The sequence below is a fragment of the Asparagus officinalis genome, chromosome 9 (genome assembly GCF_001876935.1).
Source record: "Asparagus officinalis chromosome 9, Aspof.V1, whole genome shotgun sequence".
Classification (NCBI taxonomy): Eukaryota; Viridiplantae; Streptophyta; class Magnoliopsida; order Asparagales; family Asparagaceae; genus Asparagus; species Asparagus officinalis.
The window spans coordinates 5,211,649-5,229,123 of record NC_033802.1 but is presented as its reverse complement, the minus strand read 5'-3'; the positions used below and the strand labels follow the sequence as shown (position 1 = coordinate 5,229,123).

Genomic DNA, 17,475 nt, shown 5'->3' with positions numbered 1-17,475 from the left:
AAAACCGAACCGAACCGAATACGCCCAGCCCTAGTTTTAACACATCAATCCTCTTTTTATAGTAGTATAGATATAGATAAAAATAGATAGATAGATATAGATATAGATTATGTTCAATGAAGGAATTTCTAAGATTACAATTCCTAGGATCACAGAATCCTCAACTAGGAATATTTGGACTTTGGGGCATGGAATATTTTAGAGATACATATAAGTTATCACTAAAACTTTCTCATGAATTATGTACTCCCACATGCTAATCAAGGCATTATGTGGAAAAGAAAGGGAAACAAAAGCTAATATATGATCAGCGCCTTGTGCTTTAACGAGATTAAAACTTTGATGAGAATATTTAGTTAGTTTGTGATGGGAATTGTAAAAAGAGGATAAAAGAGAATAATAGTTACATGCTATGGAATATCCTTTACTTTGATTAAGATATAACTATGAAATACCTCGAGCATGTGATCATTTTTTATTTTGAAATGAAGTTTCCTTTTGATATTCTTTTCACACGCTTATATCTTTTTGGAGCATCGGAATCAATTTGGGACCGAGATCAAAGTAGATAATTGGGAGTTATGGGCTTGATCCTCTATAAAGATGTATCAGTCTATTTTAATGCAAACATTTATGTGAAATGTATAAGGATTAGATATGTACATTATATTCTCAAGGGCTTTATAGTTTCGTCCAATAAAATATTTCATTTACCACTAATACAATAAGAATACAAACTCGAAGCATACGCTTATAAAAAAAAAGCATAACTCAATTTGCATGAACATGAGAAATCAAAATTTTTGAAATTATTGCGAGCCAAATGTGCTTTACAAACTAATGAGTTTACATTAACATTTGACATCTTTCGGTTTCAAGTTTGACTTTGATTAATTTTTGATCTTTTTTCTGTTACAATTTTTTTTTGGATCGGACATAATTTGATTTATCTCAGCCGAAAACCCCCTTGAATTGGTTTTGACCTGATAATTAGTTTATAAAGCTTGAGATAATAGTTTGATACATATGTTAAACCACACAAATATATTGAAAGTTGTTCCTTAACTATGAGCTAGAGCTGATTGCTTATCCTATTGCTAAATTTCATAAACAAATAAAAATATAAGAAAAGTGAAAGGGAGAAAAAGTGGAAGAGAATAAAGATAATTATCTTTCCTTGTGTTTGACTATTATTTTTCTCATTTAATGTGCAAATCAAATGCACGTGCAGCATGTTTCCTTGGTCCTACTTTGTCTTTTTAAAATTCGATTCAATTATTTAGTTGGGCTTGGGCCATAGTTGTAGGGCCTTAAAAAATGTTAAACTTATTTCTCATCTTAAATTTAAGAGAGGATCTGTCTATATGACATAAGTGGGTCATATTATTTTAGTCCATGGGCCCCACTATAAAGAAGCCCATCAGGGTTGCCCTAAGTTTCCAGAGTTCTTTGTTGTAGTCTTGTAGAGCTCTCCAAATGTTACTTAAATATAAATAAAAGAGAATGATGGAAAGGATAATGTACCTTACAACGGGAATTGGTGGATAATGACCACAATAATTTTGTTTTTGTTTTTCTCCGTTTTTTAATAAACAAAATTTCCATTTAAAGCTTTGGCTTTTTGACCCAGGTGTAGTTGGTGACACATAAGCCTAATCCTTGTCTGATTTACCTCTAATTGTCTTTTTTTTTTCCGGTAAATTTTCATTTGCAGTTAATCTTGATATGCAATTGTTTCTAACTCATTTGTAAGTTAGATTATATTGTTGAAAGTGACATTTTTTTTCAAGTGAATTATGTGCTTCCACCTTTAAGTTTTTTGAGTTCTTTAAAAAAGAGAAACGAAAATCATATATTTGACATGAAAACTAAGACAGGTTTTGGTATTTTATAAGTTTTATTTGGCCATTAGAGCATCATCATCATCATCATCATCATTTGTATATAATAAGAAAACAGGTAGCACTTTCACGGTCATCAATCTTTGCTCAGAAAATGATATTTATATGCTCCTTGAAAATAAAAATATAACCACAGACACCCTAACTACCAGCCCAAGCCAAAGCCCAAGCCCGAGGCCTATCAGAACCCAGATCCAGTTCCAGCAATCCCAACCGTCCATCACTATCAATTCCAAACCAACGGTACAGATGCACCACCTGCCTGTTATTTGCAAATAACTAAATAAAAGGGAAAAAAATTCTAAAATTTATCGCTCTTCTCCTCTTTGAGTTGAAGTTTCACGTTTAGGAAGGTTTGCAGGAGGAATTTTCGAAACAACCCCGTTTACACTTTTAATTCTAAAAAGATCCGTTTTTAACTTAATTTTAGAAACCGACCTGGTTTCAGCCTTAGCGCTGACACCAGGTCGGTTTCTGGAAAAAAAATCCGAAACTTCACGGAAGTTGAACTCCCGTGAAGTTTAGTAAAGCTTACTAAAACTTCACAGGAGTTCAACTCCCGTGAAGTTTCAGAATTTTTTTTCAGAAACCGACCTGGTTTCAGCGTTGAGGCTGAAACCAAAACGGGTTATTTTGGGATTAAAAGTCCAAAGAGGATTGTTTTGAAAATTTGTCCAAGGTTTGCAAGATAAAATAAGTTTAATAGACTTATGTGATAAAGCATCCAAAGTTAAGGGGTTTTTATGAAATTAAACCTAAATATCTTCGACGATTACTACATTTTAGTAATCAAACTAAAACAGTACTCTATTATATAAAACAAACAATCGCTGATCCCAAAAACATCACGCCCCCTACGCACGCGCGCGCGCTCTCTCCGGATCCGGTGCTCGGCGGTGAGCGATGGCGCAACCGGCGGCGGCAAAGATCGGAGGCTTCGGGCAGTCGCTGACGGGGATCATAAGGATGGCGGTGATGTGGTACTTCGCCATGAAATTCTTCTCTCCGAAGAAACCCCCCTCGGATCCTTCTCAGCTCATCAACAATTTGTTCCAGAAAGGCGAGCCCTTGGTTAGTTTTTGTCATCGAAACTCTAATTCTCTTGATTTGCTTGATCTTGTGACTTTGTTTTATGAGAGTGTAATCTTTAGTTTACGATCAAAGAAAATGATTGAAATTAGATTTTGTTTTGGTTTCTAAACCCAAAATCTCATCTGATGCATCATTAACACTAAATTATATAATTTAGTGTTGAAATTAGTGGAGATTGTACTTCTTTTTAACTTAGAAGAGAGGAAAACAATGATCTTTAGCACTGGATTATGTTTGGTAAAGTATTATCTTGTCTAAATTGTGTGCATTCAGTGGCGAGTTTTATAGAATAGCTCGTATGCTAGTTCTTGAAATTGAACTGATTGGGAACCTAGAATAGTTTGTAAAATAATTGGATCGCGATTCCTGCTCCCATTTTATCTGCTTGGGCTGACAATGCGACTTCTCATGTTGTAGAAGTGTTTTGCGCACAAATTATAACTCGGGTGAGTAGTGTAACCAACTCTTTCACTGTCTAAATAGAGGTAATGATGTTTTGTTTGAGCCTTTGAGGCGCCTATTACCATTATCCAAGGCTGTGCACGTGTGATCATTCTTGATGTCTGGAATTCCGAGGCTAGACCACTCTCCTCCGTATTATCTAAGTTCGATTTGTCTTTTGCATTTTTCAATTGCTTGCCTCATGTGTTATCTTTTCTTTCTTCCTACAGCAACCATTGGTTCGATCTCTTAGTTGAGATTTCATTGTATACTAGCACTGTTTAATATGAACCAACATGGAGTCCTATTCTTGTCTTTGCCAGGACATGTGGCTATATCTATCTGAAAAGGAGAAGTTTAATGACTTTGACAATGAGAATGCTCTCATATGGCACGAGAAAAATATTCCCTATGCAATTTGGGGACCAACTAGCAGCAGGTCTCTTTCGTTGAAATTTACACCATCAGAGGTACTATCGGATATATTCAGCGTAACTGTATAATTTCTATATCACTAAATAAAGGACATGTTATAATTGTTCATCCTTTTGTTGTTTGAGTTTTCAAAATCCATGATCACACACCTTTTCAGGCTCTTAAACACAATGGGAGCCTCTATGCCCATGTTTTCTTTGCTCGGTTGGGTTACCCTCCAGATCCCAGTGATCCTGAGTATCAGCCGGGTGCTACATTTGGGAGAACACATGGTAAGATTTATAAATGATGTTAGCAACATTTATACGAAATTACGAATATCAGACATAATCTCAAAAAGTTAGTTATGCTTTGGTTCTCTTGCAGCTGTCGCAACATATTTGCCCAAGTCTAAAGCGGATAAAAGGAGAAGCTTGCTGGGAAGCCAAAAAGGGGCTGAGAATGAACATATGATGACTGAGGTTCTATCTATTTTTTCAGTTTCCCCTTCTATATCATGCAAAATACCACATCTTTGCTCTCGGAAGTCACCTCATGGATCTCATCTCTTTCGTTATGAATTGTGTGCAAACTTTCTTTGGTTCTTACAGGTGAAGGAAGGTCTACAAGACAATAGCAAGGATGAGGTCCCTGTGGAATGGGTTTCTTATTGGAAACCAAATATCACAATTAATCTCGTTGATGATTTCACAAGGTATATTCCATACCCTAACAACATACTTTTTACTGTTGTCACTGTAAGGTAGCAACTTAGGGAAATTTAAGATATCAGTTACTTACTGTTTGTATTCATCTTCTTGTAACTATATCTTTATTTTGAATTGGGAATGTGTTCGTACTTTTCTGCCTGTAATTGTATTGTTGTTGCCTCTAAATCTTAAATGATTAAAACATTTTTTTGGGTACTTATTCTTTGTTCTCCCCCCTATTTGGCTCTTCTAATTTGTCACTCCTTGTAAACTTTTTGATGAGAAAAAGATGTAAGCAAATAACTGTTTTCAGATATGATATTTGATATCTCCATTTAAGATATAGATATACTGTTTTCAGATTTAAAACCCTATCCATCTCCTTGAATTATAGGAAGTTATCTGAAATATCTAATATATGCACAAGAAATGGAATATCAATCCTCATTATCTTTTGCTTTTAGATTTTGCTTCTTTTTAATCATATTTGGTTTCAAGTAGTTTTTGCTCTTTCTGAAGTCCTGTAATTCTACTCTTCTGTCTTCCATTTTTGCAGTTACCCACATAACGCCATTCCTTCGGTTGTTGCTCCCTGTATCCTTAAACTTTCTAGTTTGACAAATTTGCTTTATCATTTCTTTGTTACTTAGAAATTTTTCTGCATAGCTATTTTATGTTCTGATAGATTCTTAAACTATTGTTCATTAATTTTCCTGTTTTGTTACAAGGAAGTGATCCGATTCGTCTTTGCTATTATTGTGTTAATGTGCGCAGTTTAAGTTCCAGCAGCAATTTTTGTTCAGGAATTAACTTTCTGTCCTATTTATTTATTTATTGATTAGGAGGTTTCATATCACAAATATTTAATTACCTAATTATTTAACATTTTGTGTTAAGTCAATTTATCGTTAAAACAAGTTGATGGTGATGAAGCTTCATTTGTTTTTTTGTCGATCTCTGGTTGACTTTTTCACCCACATCTTATATTCCCGTTTTATTAGACTTAGCCCATGTTCTCTTCAAAGTCTACCCTCTTTAATGAAGTTTGGTCCACTTCAACTTAAAATTGAACACCTTACACAGCAACTATCAATACGTTAGAAATAATTATGTTGGTGATCTGTTACACATCTGCTCACTGATTATCTACTCTAATTGATTTACATGCAACAACATCATTAATCGTCTATTTTAAAAGTAAATGCATGAATAAGTGAGCCTGTGGCAATGTGATAAAGGTGAGGATTAGCGATGATGTTATTAGTGGTTTTGATTCATCAAAAAGTTTAATATTTTGCAAGTAGAAGTTTCTTCATTTCTCCTTTAACTTCACAATATTGTGGGCAGTCTAATTCTGTGATCACTATTTAGTATATTAAGTGGAACTGGTTGAGTATATCCATGACTATCTTTGTCTGTGATGGATCTTTTTTGCCCGTTACTGGTCAATATTCTGATATATGATAGAACTGTTCACCTTGATACTAGATGCAGACTTGAACGTGGATCCACTATCAGGGGATTATTATCCTATGGTCTTCTTCAATGAGTTTTGGCTTCTGAGGGATAAACTGATAGCTTTGAACGATACTGTGACAGAACTACCCCTTAACTTGGAACTTGCTCCAATAAGCATGACTAAGTGGCAGTTTTTTCTACAGATAGAACAATCCTTCCAGGTTCACCGAAGTTATGGAAGTATGCTTGAAGGCGAGGCTGATGAACTTAAGGTATTGAATTGCAGTTAACTTAAGTGAATGTGAGCTATTCTTGAATAACTTTTTATTATTTAGGAAAGAAAGAAAATGCTTTTGTTTTAGCAGATTTTGATTTTTAAAGGATTTTACCAGCATATCTTTCACCTTCCTTTTCTCCACATCATGCACATAATTAGCAATTAAAAATTATTCTGACATTAGTAGCTATTGTCTGTTTTGAAATAAAGCTTTTGGCTTGCAACAAATAAACAGTCGAATTAGATAATTTATCATATCCTTTATATGTAAATGTTGCACTTTAAGTATTTGACATCTTTACGTTACTTAGTCATTACAAATTTGTAAAGGTGGGCCTGAGTTCTATACCAGTATTTGGTCTGAGTTTACATTAGTTTTCGGTAGGCCTTTTCTATTTAAACATTTGAAAGTTAAAGGTCTTCTAGTATTGCCAACAATCTTATTTTGTTCATCAACGATTGGAAGTGCCTATGTCATGATATGCATTATCTAGTTCAAGTTCTATAATTCAAAGCTGTTTCTGAACATTATACCAGTATTTGGTCTGAGTTTACATTAGTTTTCGGTAGGCCTTTTCTATTTAAACATTTGAAAGTTAAAGGTCTTCTAGTATTGCCAACAATCTTATTTTGTTCATCAACGATTGGAACTGCCTATGTCATGATATGCATTATCTGGTTCAAGTTCTATAATTCAAAGCTGTTTCTGAACATTTATGTTCAGAAACCAGTGCTGATAGGTCCTATGATCACTTCCCATTCTAGGCTACTAGACATCTGCAATCAATTATATTGTTTGTGATTAGATATAGCAGATCCATTATGTAACTTGCATAGTGATTTTGAAATATTGGGAGAATTATTAAAAAATTTGGGAATGCCAATTCCATTTGGCACATTGGTTTGCTGCTTAAAGATAAGCATGGTTCCTATGTGTTGACGGCTGATATCAAACAGTTAATGAGAGAAGTGGTCTGGTTGACGGAGGTCCTCTAACCCTCCGAATGTCTGGTTTTGAGGTGTGTTGTTCTTCCCTGTACAAGTAGAAAATCATAAAAGGGCGGAGTTAGGTTCCAGTTGTTCCTCCGACGATCAAGTCAGTAATTTGTTTGAGTGGAAAGGTAACAGAACTGTAGAAGTTCTTAAGCACAGTGGGTAAAGATCAAGATTTTATCTTATTGTTGAAAATAGTACCCCTATTTATAGTGGTAGTAAGGGGATAGGATGATAACTTCGACCGAGTATGGACTGACGGCCAAATCAGCATCTACTTTACAGGTGTCGGCCGACGAGTGGAGGGGAGGTCACTTACGCATTTAATGTAAAGTGATTGGGGGCGTGCGGTGCTAACGTGGTCCGATATGTCATAAAGACTATTGAGGACAGAGAAATGATGACGCCAATCATGCATCGAGGTGATTGGCTATAAGTGCGTGGAAGGGCCCAATCATGCATCGAGGTGATTGGCTATAAGTGCGTGGAAGGGGCTCACATTGTTATCGAGGCGCGCGCCCCGGGCACGCCCCGGGCATGGGGTGCTGTGGGCTGGGACAATTGCGTCCCGCACCAGAGGCGGGACACTGCACGCAAAAGGCGCGCGCTTGACACCTGCGTCATGTAATAGACTCTTTCTTCTGTTTTTTTTAAAATAATTTATATATTACATATTTACATCATGTAATACTCTTTCTTGCTAGTTGCTAATTTATTCTCCATCATTTCATGTTTAACCTATAAAAAGGAAACAATAATTAGTAATTTAGTATACTTGTTTGCTAATTATAACTTCCTTCTCTAATTAGCATGCTAACTAGAAAATTATGAACATGTAAATATGTAATTGTTACCTCCAGTCTTCATCTTTTCATGCTAACTAGTAAATAACAATTAAGAATGCTAAGTAGAAAATTATGAACGGTCATGTTTTTTTAATCACTTAATTGTTACTTAAAAATACATATATCATATTTTAATAAAAATACATATTTTTTATTTGTTACTTGATTGTTTTGTTTCATAGACTTTTGCTTATATTGGAGATTATCTTGCATTGCGATTTGTGGAAACTTATGAACTTTTCTATGTTATACATGCTAATTAAGACTCTTTTATGATTTAGTAGGTGAAATTATATTTCTTGATCTTTTTACGTGATAATATATAAACATGTTGCTTATATGCTTCTTTGTTTTATGTTGAAAAATATTAGTTTGAGTTGTGCGCCTCAATTCAATGAGACGCGTGCATCATTGTGTGCCTTGCGCATGGTGTCCGTAAGGGGCCTTTGCGCCCCGCATTGCGCCTTACGCCTCGATAACAATGGGGGCTCGAGCATCGAGGTAGTTGTCACCTTTCTACTCGTCCAATAGAAGGTTGAGAAGAACCGTCTTTTGAGTCGTTCTCGCGAGATGTCGGCCGAATGATCGATCGAGTAGGTTGGTCAAGAAGTCGGCCTAGCCAGGGGTCAACATGTAACGCTTTCTTAAGTCTCCCTCGCGAGATGTCGGCGTGTACAGTCGTCTGAGATGGGTCTTTGATTATCTTGAAGTGAAGAGTTGGCTCGATTACGCATAATGTGAGACATTTAGCTGCTATTGATTGGAGATTACTTTTCAGCACTAAAATGGCTATAACAGTTGGCCCCTTGGAGTAGGCCTAGGTCAGGTCCGAGTGAAATGACTCAGGTCTTGCTGAGTCACGAGGAGCATTAATGAGGGGATCTGAAAAGTTCTTCGAATGCGATGTGGCTGACGTTAGCGAACACTTTTCAATTGCCATCACTTCACGTTTCGTGCAAGATTGGGGGTTATCCAAGGCGAGCACGTTGTCTTGATTCGGGAGAGGCTGCTTCAAATTTTGGAATTAATCTAGGCTGTCGGTTTAGATTCAGCTCGTCTGTTACGTTTTTGACAGTTGACGCCCAGCTATATATAAATAGGATTACGATAGCGTGGGAGCGGTTACTGTTTTTAAAATTCTAAATCTGAATTTGCGGAGACTCGGATCATCTTCTCTAGCGATAATCTAAAGTCAGTGCTAATGGCGGCCCCCGCTCTCAACGCTAGATAGGAATTGTTGGCGGAGATCCATTCTAAAGTGACGTTATCCCAACTAAGATCCCTTCACGGGAAATATGATATCCCCTGCAAGTATAAGCTGACTGCGCCGACGAGGTTCGCAGGCGGTTTATGATCACGATGATAGTCGTGCTCCCCCTCTACTTGAAACAACTGGAGTTCGGCCCGCGTCTGCCTCAACACCCTTTCAGTCGTGTATTTACTGCTCTGGAGGTGTCGCCGATGCATATGAAGCTGAATGCCATCACAATGCTAGTGGGGTTCGTGGTGATCTGCAGTTGGCTGGAGATCGACCCGTCCTTGAACGTGTTGGACCACTTGATTGGCGTCAAAGTGCACCAAAAAGAAGCCCATTTTCACTTCCAGGGGGTGGGTAAATTCAAGATCGTCCTCGACCTCGACTCAAACAAAGGCTAGAAGGAGAAGTTTGTTTGGGTCTCGAGAGAGAACTCGGACTTGTGCTGCTCTAATTGGCCCGAAATAGTGAGGGAGGCCCTGACGCTAGGGAACCTGTTGAGTGCAAAGAGGCAAGCTCTAGATCAGATCAGGGCATACGCTGACTCTTGCAAGATGAAGCATTTACTCGACAACTGTCTTGCGAGTGGACGGTATATTTGCCGAGCCTTCCATGGTCAAGGATTAGAAGAGGGCGACTAGTCTAACCATCCCTCCAGAAGAAGCTACTGGGTCTCCGACAGCACCACTCGCTGAGCCACAAAAAGGGCCGTCGGCGAGGCTTGTGAAGCGCCTTCGTCAAGACTTAGCCCTTGGGGAGGCTACGATGGCTCGTGCACAGTGGTCGACATATTGGGCCATGGGGCGGGGGGGGGGCTTTTGGTAAACCAGCGCCTTCGGCTGCTTAAGCTGAGAGGGTGAAGGAGCCCTGAAAGATCAGTACCTAAGGACCTGGAAGGTCGGTCAAGGTAGGTGAGGTCGAAATTATCTATGTGGATGATGGGTCTTTGGCTCGGGAAGAGGAGGAAGAGGCCCATCATGAGGTCAGGGTCAAAACCGAGGCCCATACAAAGGAGAGGGCCCCTGTCGACCCAACTGAGCTAACTCGGCGTCGGGGAAAGAGCCGATCAGAGAGGAGACCTTTCCTACAGAGGGTTTAAAGTATCTGTATCCTTATCGGGTCGATGGCGTTAAGACGGAAGCTTAGGAGAGGATGAGGATCCTCAGGTGCCGGCCCTCGGTATACCAGGGAGCCATCTCCAGAGCATCGCCACCAGCTTGCCACCATCTTGATATGAAGGGGTCGGTCCTTGAATCTTGAATTATTCATTGAGAGCGGTGGAGCAGTTCTGGCTTCCTCGTGATGTAGAGATATTGGGGAAAGTTCCCAATGTCGGTCTTCATCAAAGCCTCCGGAGCTACTTGGTTTGCGGGGCTCTCATGGAACAAGAGATCTTCGGCCGAATGGAGAGAATCCGAATTTCCTACCTTAAGCTCTAAGGGGAGTTAGAAGCTCGATAGGCTGACGTGGGGGCCAATCTCGAGAAAGCCCTCAAGGAGCTGTCGGCCAAGGAGGACGAGCTGGGCAACTGACATTGAGAAATGGAGGTGCGAGAATAAATGATGGAGGGTTTAAAGGTCTCAGATGCCCAGAAGTCCTTTGAGATCGATAGGCTCAAGCGCGAGCTCCCAAAGAGCAACAAGAGGGTGAGACACTTATCTGAGCAGGTCTCGCGGGGCTATAGGACAAAGACCGTGCTTTGGTGCATGTTTGAGTGCCGAACTACTTGGCACGCCAGGGATCATCTTGAGGAGGAGCAACAAGTCCGAACGAGGCTCCAAGAGGAGAGTGCTCATCGCGAGGTGTCCTTGGTCGAAGTTCAGAGCTGGATCGTCTATTTAGAATTCGAGGCCTATCGGTCTGAGGTTGTGGAGGAGTACCATCATAGCCTCTTTGGCAAAGTGGAGGTGTTGATCGCTGCAAAGCGGGGTTCGGCTACCTTAAGGCTTAACTCCCAGTCGAGATGAGCGCATCCAACGCTATCCTCGAAGAGTCGCCAACTGTTTGGATTTGTTTTTGAAGATAGAGACGCTAGGTGGGGGGCTCGACCTCGACGAGGGAGGTATAGAGGATGAAGGGTCGGATGAGGAGACCGACGAGGGCCCTGGCGAAAGGGCTGATGAGGGGGGCGAGGGCTCGACCAAGGAGACTTGTGAGGGTTCGGGCATAAAGAAGAGTGACGGGGCCGAGCAGATGTGCTTGACTTCTTCATCACATGCTACCAGCAGTTTCCTGCTCTGACTCTTGGAGCGGACATGGATCTCTCCTAGGCTTTTTGCTTTTTAGCTTCCTAAGTTTTTTTGTATCACCATAGGTTATCTTGTAAATATTAATTTTTGTAAATATTTTTAAAAGATGTAAATAAAAGGTATTTTTGGCCACTTTAGAATCTGTCTTGAATTATGCTCTAATTTGTTATGGCGACTCGACCCAGCCTTGAGTCTCGACTCATGGGTTGAATAAAACTTATAAAAGGTATGTTGAAGTGACTCGGGTGTGTACCTTGGACTTAATATAAGGTCTTTTTGTTGAAGTCGACTGAATGGTTAGAGGGTCTTGCTTTTACCCTGAAGAGGTACCAAGGTATGTGGTCGGGTGTCTTGGACTTAATGAGGATGTCAATATCTTTTGTTGAGTGCCTTGGACTTAATAAGGGCACCAAGGTCTTTAGTTGGGTGTTTTGGACTTAATGAGAACGCCAAGGTCTTTTGTTAAGTGCCTTGGACTTAATGAGAGCGCTAAGGTCTTTGATTGAGCACCGTATACTTAATGAGAGCATCAAGGTCTTTTTACCGGAGATGACCGAATGATTGGAGTGCCTTGGTTTTACCCTAAAGATGTACAAAGGTCTTGGTGTCGAAGCCAACTGAATGGTTAGGCTCCATGCCGTGAGTTTACTCACGATGACACCAAGGTGTTAGGGTACGTGCCTTGGACTTAATGAGGGGCGCCAAGGTCTTTTTGTCGAATGAAAAGGACTCGGCCTTAGATTCCTGTAAAGATAAGGTACTGTGAGAGTACAACATAAGAGTTAGAACTCAAGATTTTATATCATAAATGAGATTTACATTTACAGTCATTGGAAGTATTTCTTGAGGTGCTCGATGTTTTAAGGATACTGCAAGATTGTCCCATCAGGGCTTCTCAGTCGGTAAGTGTCTGGGCGCAATTCCTCAAGGATTGCATAGGGTCCTTCCTAGTTAGGAGCCAACTTACCGCGCTTGATGTCCTTGTCGAAAGTTACTTTTCGGAGGACGAGATCGCAGACATTGAACCTATGGGGCCAAACTTTGCTGTTGTAGTATCGAGCGATGCGCTGATGATTGACGACTTGGGATCAAAGAGCTTTTTCTCGAATTTCGTCAATGAGATCGAGTCCGATTCGAAGCTCTTATGTGTTCAAGTCTTCGTTAAAATGTTGTAGACAGATTGTCGTCATGCCGACTTCAATTGGGATGACTGTTTCGGCTTCATAGGCCAACTTGAAGGGGGTTTCTCCTGTAGAGTTCTTGTGAGTCGTGCGGTAGGACCACAGAATCCCAGACAACTTTTCAACCTAATTTCTCGTCGTCGTGTTTACCTTCTTTTTCAGGGTTTGAAGGATGCATTTGTTAGTGGCTTCAACAAACCCATTGCACTTAGGGTGAGCGACCGAGGAGAATTTGAGGCGAATGTTCCACTCTTCACAAAAACTTTGGGAGCCCCTGATGTCGAACTGAGTGCCGTTGTTCGTCACAAACGAGAGGGGTACACCAAATCGGCAGACAATAGACCTCCAAACAAAATTTGTGACGTTACTCACCAATTTTAGCTAAGGGCTCGGCCTCGATCCACTTAGTGAAGTAGTTAATGGCGACAATTAAGAACTTTCGCTGTCCAGAAGTTATGGGGAGAGGAACCGATAAATTCAACTCCCACTGGATGAAAGGAATCATACTCAGATTAGAGGTGAGCTAAGTGGTTGTTGCTCGTAGAATGAGAAGAATTGGCTCTTCTTGCATAGAGAGAGAATCTTTTTAGATTTGGCAAGTATGGTGGGCCAATAGTACCCTGGCGAATGATCTTCTGGGCGAGAGTTCTATCCCTATGGCGATTCCCGCAAGTACTTTCATGAATCTCTCAGAGAACATAGCTGGCTTTAGCAGGTCGAAGACGCCGGAGATAGGGGCCCACACCACTGTTGGAGTATGATAGCAGATAAAGTTGGTTATCGAGTATGAGATAGCGACGAGCATTCTTTTGCAAACACCTATCTTCAGCGGCATTCTCTAGTAGGGTCCCCTGTGTTAAATACTAGATAGGATCAATCCAAGACGGCTTAACGGGTGTCTCAGCTTGCATGACATCCTCTGATGCCTTGATGATGTTGGGGCGCTCGAGGGAATCAGTGTACACGGGACTTGAACTACTTCTCGAACTGGTTGATCTGAGCCTGGAGAGCATTTGCTTGAGCGTTAAGGGCGTGAGGGACTTGGGCGATTCTTAAATCGGCAAAGTTAGCTAATAACTCTTTAGCTGTTTTCAAATATAGGACCATTCTAGAATCTTTGGCCGCATACTCTATTCACTTGATGTGAAGGCGTTCGACTTTCATTGCTAAGGTGGCTCAAAGACCTGCCAAAAGTGCTTCATATTCAGCCTCATTGTTACTGAAAATCCAAAAGTGATGGAGTGATCGTGCAGCTGATTCATCATCTAGCGAGGATAACTCAATGAGGAAGTCGGCCAAAGTCTGGGCTTTAATTGTTGTCCTTGGTTCGAATTGTATAGCGTGCTCGCTGAACTCAATCGACCAGGCGACCGTTCTTCCCGAAGTGGAGGTTTCCGAGCGCCTTCTTCAAAGACAAACTGATTCACACAGTTATTGAATGTGCTTAAAAATAATGGCAGTCTCCTGGCAGTGGTGACTAGGAGAAGGAAGCATTTTCTATGAGAGGACAGTTGAGGTCACTCGCCTTCAATATTCGGCTGACATAGTATACTGACTTCTGGATGTTCTCTTCTTCTCGAACTAGAAAAGAGCTGACAGCTTCTGGAGAGACGACCAAGTATAAATACAAGGTCTCCCCTTCCCTAGATTGACTTAGCAGTGGCTTAGGGGTTTTTGGTTGGTTTCCTAAAAACCAAGAATAGGAAATTAGAGCTTGGAAATCTCAAAAAGTGTAATTTTACCATTTTCATCCCTAAAACTTCCCACAATATCTAATAAAATATTATTTTCATCTAACAATTCATCCACATCATCCAATAAAATATTATTTTCATCCAACAACACATTTCCTGTCATCTAATAAAATAAACCAAACAAAAGAAATGTGTCACATCATCCAACTCATCTCATCTCCATCTCATCTCATCCCAAACAAAAGAAATGTGTCACATCATCCAACTCATCTCATCTCCATCTCATCTCATCTTTAAAAATCACTCACATCATCCAATAATATGGTGACATCCAACTCATCTCATCTCCATCTCATCTCATCTTTAAAAATCACTCACATCATCCAATAATATGGTGATAACTCATCTCATTTCATTAATATTTCATCTCCACCCATTTCCTAAAAAAAAACAAGGAAATTGATTTCCTTAAGTGTGGGTGACAACTCATCTCATCTCATCTCTTATTTTTAAGAATGAACCAAACACAAGAGAAGAACCTATTATAAGAAATAAGTTTCCTATTCTTTGATTTCCTTCTTTTTTAGCCAATCAAACAACCTCAAAACAAGTTTTCTTCCTATTCTTTGATTTCCTTCTTTTTTAGCCAATCAAACAACCTCAAAACAAGTTTTCTTAAAAACTCACCCACATCATCCAATAATATAGTGACAACTCATCTCATCTCATCTCCTATTCTTTAATTTTCTTCTTTTTTTAGCTAACCAAACAACCTCAAAACAATTTTTTAAGGAAATATGTTTCTTATTCTTTGATTTCCTTCTTTTTTTGGGCAAACAAACAACCCCTTAGTGTTCAAGTATGTCTTAAGATCTCTGAAGGCTATGCTGCACTCGGCCATCCAACTCTTGCTTTCCTTCAGCTCCTTGCTTCCTCTCAGAGTCTTGAAAACTAGGAGGCTCCTCTCAGCTGATTTGGAGAGGAAACGACTCAGTGCAACTATCTTTCTTCCCATTCGGCCTCTGGACGTCCTTCAATGTGCGAGTATCTTCCCATTCGGCCTCTAGACGTCCTTCAATGTGCGGCTATCTTCTCAGGGTTAATTTTAATGCCTCTTTGGGTGATCATGAACCTGATGAACTTTCCCGACTACACCCTAAAAGCGTACTTGGCTGGGTTGAACTTTATGTGGTAGAAGGTTTTATCAAGGTCAGCTCTGTGGGTCGACGCCTGCTTTGACTTCACCAGGAGGCCGTCCACATAAGCTTTCATGTTTTGACCAATCCGGGGTTTGAAGATCTTATTGACGAGCCACTGGTAGGTGGCGCTTGCATTTTTGAGATCGAAGGGCATCACCTTATAGAAATAGGTTTCTTGGTCTGTAATAAATGAGGTCTTCTCTTGGTCATGCTCCACCATACGGATCTGATTGTAGCCAGAGAAGGCGTCCATGAAGCTGAGTAGTTCATGTCCTACGTTTCCATCAACTAGCTGTTTGATCTGAGGGGGGTAGCCACCCTTTGAACATGCCTTGTTGAGATCATTGAAGTCTACACACATCTTTCACTTGTTAAGAGTCTTCTTCACCAGCACCACATTAGATAGCCATTCCCGGTATTGCATCTCTCGAATGAATCTAGCTCTTAGGAGTCGGTTGACTTCATCGACGGCCGTTTGTTGCCTCTCGGGGCCGAGATGTCGCTTCTTCTGTCGAACCGTTTAGTATGCTAATCGACTGCGACCTCATGGCTTATCACTTTGGGAGGAATCCCTGTCATATCTTCTGGTTCCCAGGCAAATACATCAATGTTCACCAATAGGAACACAATCATATCTCCTCGATGAGGCTTAATGAGGCCGGATCTGTTCTTAACCTTCAATTCTTCCCGGTCGATCGATATTTCCTAAAGCTTTTCAGCGGGAGTCCTCTCTCCTTCTAATGCTTTCTCCATTTGGAGGCAAGTTTTTTTGATCGACAGGGTCTCTTAGAGCATCTCCAACAGCTTCCCCATTTCTTAATTTTGGAGAATTTAGTTAGGTTTTTGGTCCAACATATTCTCCATCTCATTCCCCAAAATAGGGATGGAGGAGAAAAAATGGGGAAGCTTTCCCAAATCTGCAGCATTCTTCAAATTTTTGGAGGAAAAAATAGATTCTTCAAAATGGGGAAGCTGTTGGTCCCAAATCTGCAGCATTCTTCAAATTTTTGGAGGAAAAAATAGATTCTTCAAAATGGGGAAGCTGTTGGAGTTGGTGTAAAAATTAGTTGGAGAATATGACTTTTGCTTCCCCATTTTGAAGAAAATTTTGAAGAAGCTGTTGGAGATGCTCTTACGCTCTCTTTTCCTTTGTCGAGAGTAGATAGCAGGATCTGGCCTCTCATTGGTTGCTCCTAGCCATACCGACTCTTTTCGGAGTCGAAAACTTCATCAGCTGATGATATGTGGAGGGGACGACTCGCAAAAGATGGAGGACAGTTCTGCCTAATGTGATATTATGGGTTAACTTGATATCCCTCACGGCAAACTGGACCTAAACGGTGGACTGTCGAGTGTACTCGCCGACCGTTAGGGGAAGTGTAATCAACCCCTCCGGTTGGAATGCATGCCCTGTAAAACTGATGAGCAGCCTCGGACAATGCTACAATTGAGACTTGTCATGTCCATCTGGTTGAAGGCGTCGATATATAGGACATTAACTGAGTTCCCCGTATTGACCATGATATTCTTGACTTGGGAGTCGTCAATTCTAGTCGTAATGATTATAGGATCACAATGAGTCGTCTCAACGCCCTTCAAGTCCGCATTGCTAAAGGAAATGACTCTTCTGCTCTTGGCTTCTTGTCGCACATATTCACCCGCAACGCATTCACCCGCAACGCTCGCTTGACATTTCTTCCGAGCGTTGTTAAATGATCCTCCAGTTGTGGGACCGCCGCTGATAGTGTTAATGACTCCCTTGTGGC

The 17,475-nt window shown here is 40.4% G+C and overlaps 1 protein-coding gene across 1 annotated transcript in view; it reads left to right on the top strand.

Moving 5' to 3' along the window:
* The window catches only part of LOC109823776 (cleft lip and palate transmembrane protein 1 homolog), a 21,254-nt gene continuing 6,496 nt past the window's right edge, over positions 2,718–17,475 (top strand). The window contains exons 1-7 of the mRNA XM_020390151.1: positions 2,718–2,972; positions 3,758–3,904; positions 4,027–4,141; positions 4,236–4,330; positions 4,460–4,563; positions 5,115–5,152; positions 6,053–6,288. Coding sequence (XP_020245740.1) covers positions 2,805–2,972; positions 3,758–3,904; positions 4,027–4,141; positions 4,236–4,330; positions 4,460–4,563; positions 5,115–5,152; positions 6,053–6,288 — 903 coding nt within the window. The 5' untranslated portion in view covers positions 2,718–2,804. The remainder of the gene's footprint in view (positions 2,973–3,757; positions 3,905–4,026; positions 4,142–4,235; positions 4,331–4,459; positions 4,564–5,114; positions 5,153–6,052; positions 6,289–17,475) is intronic.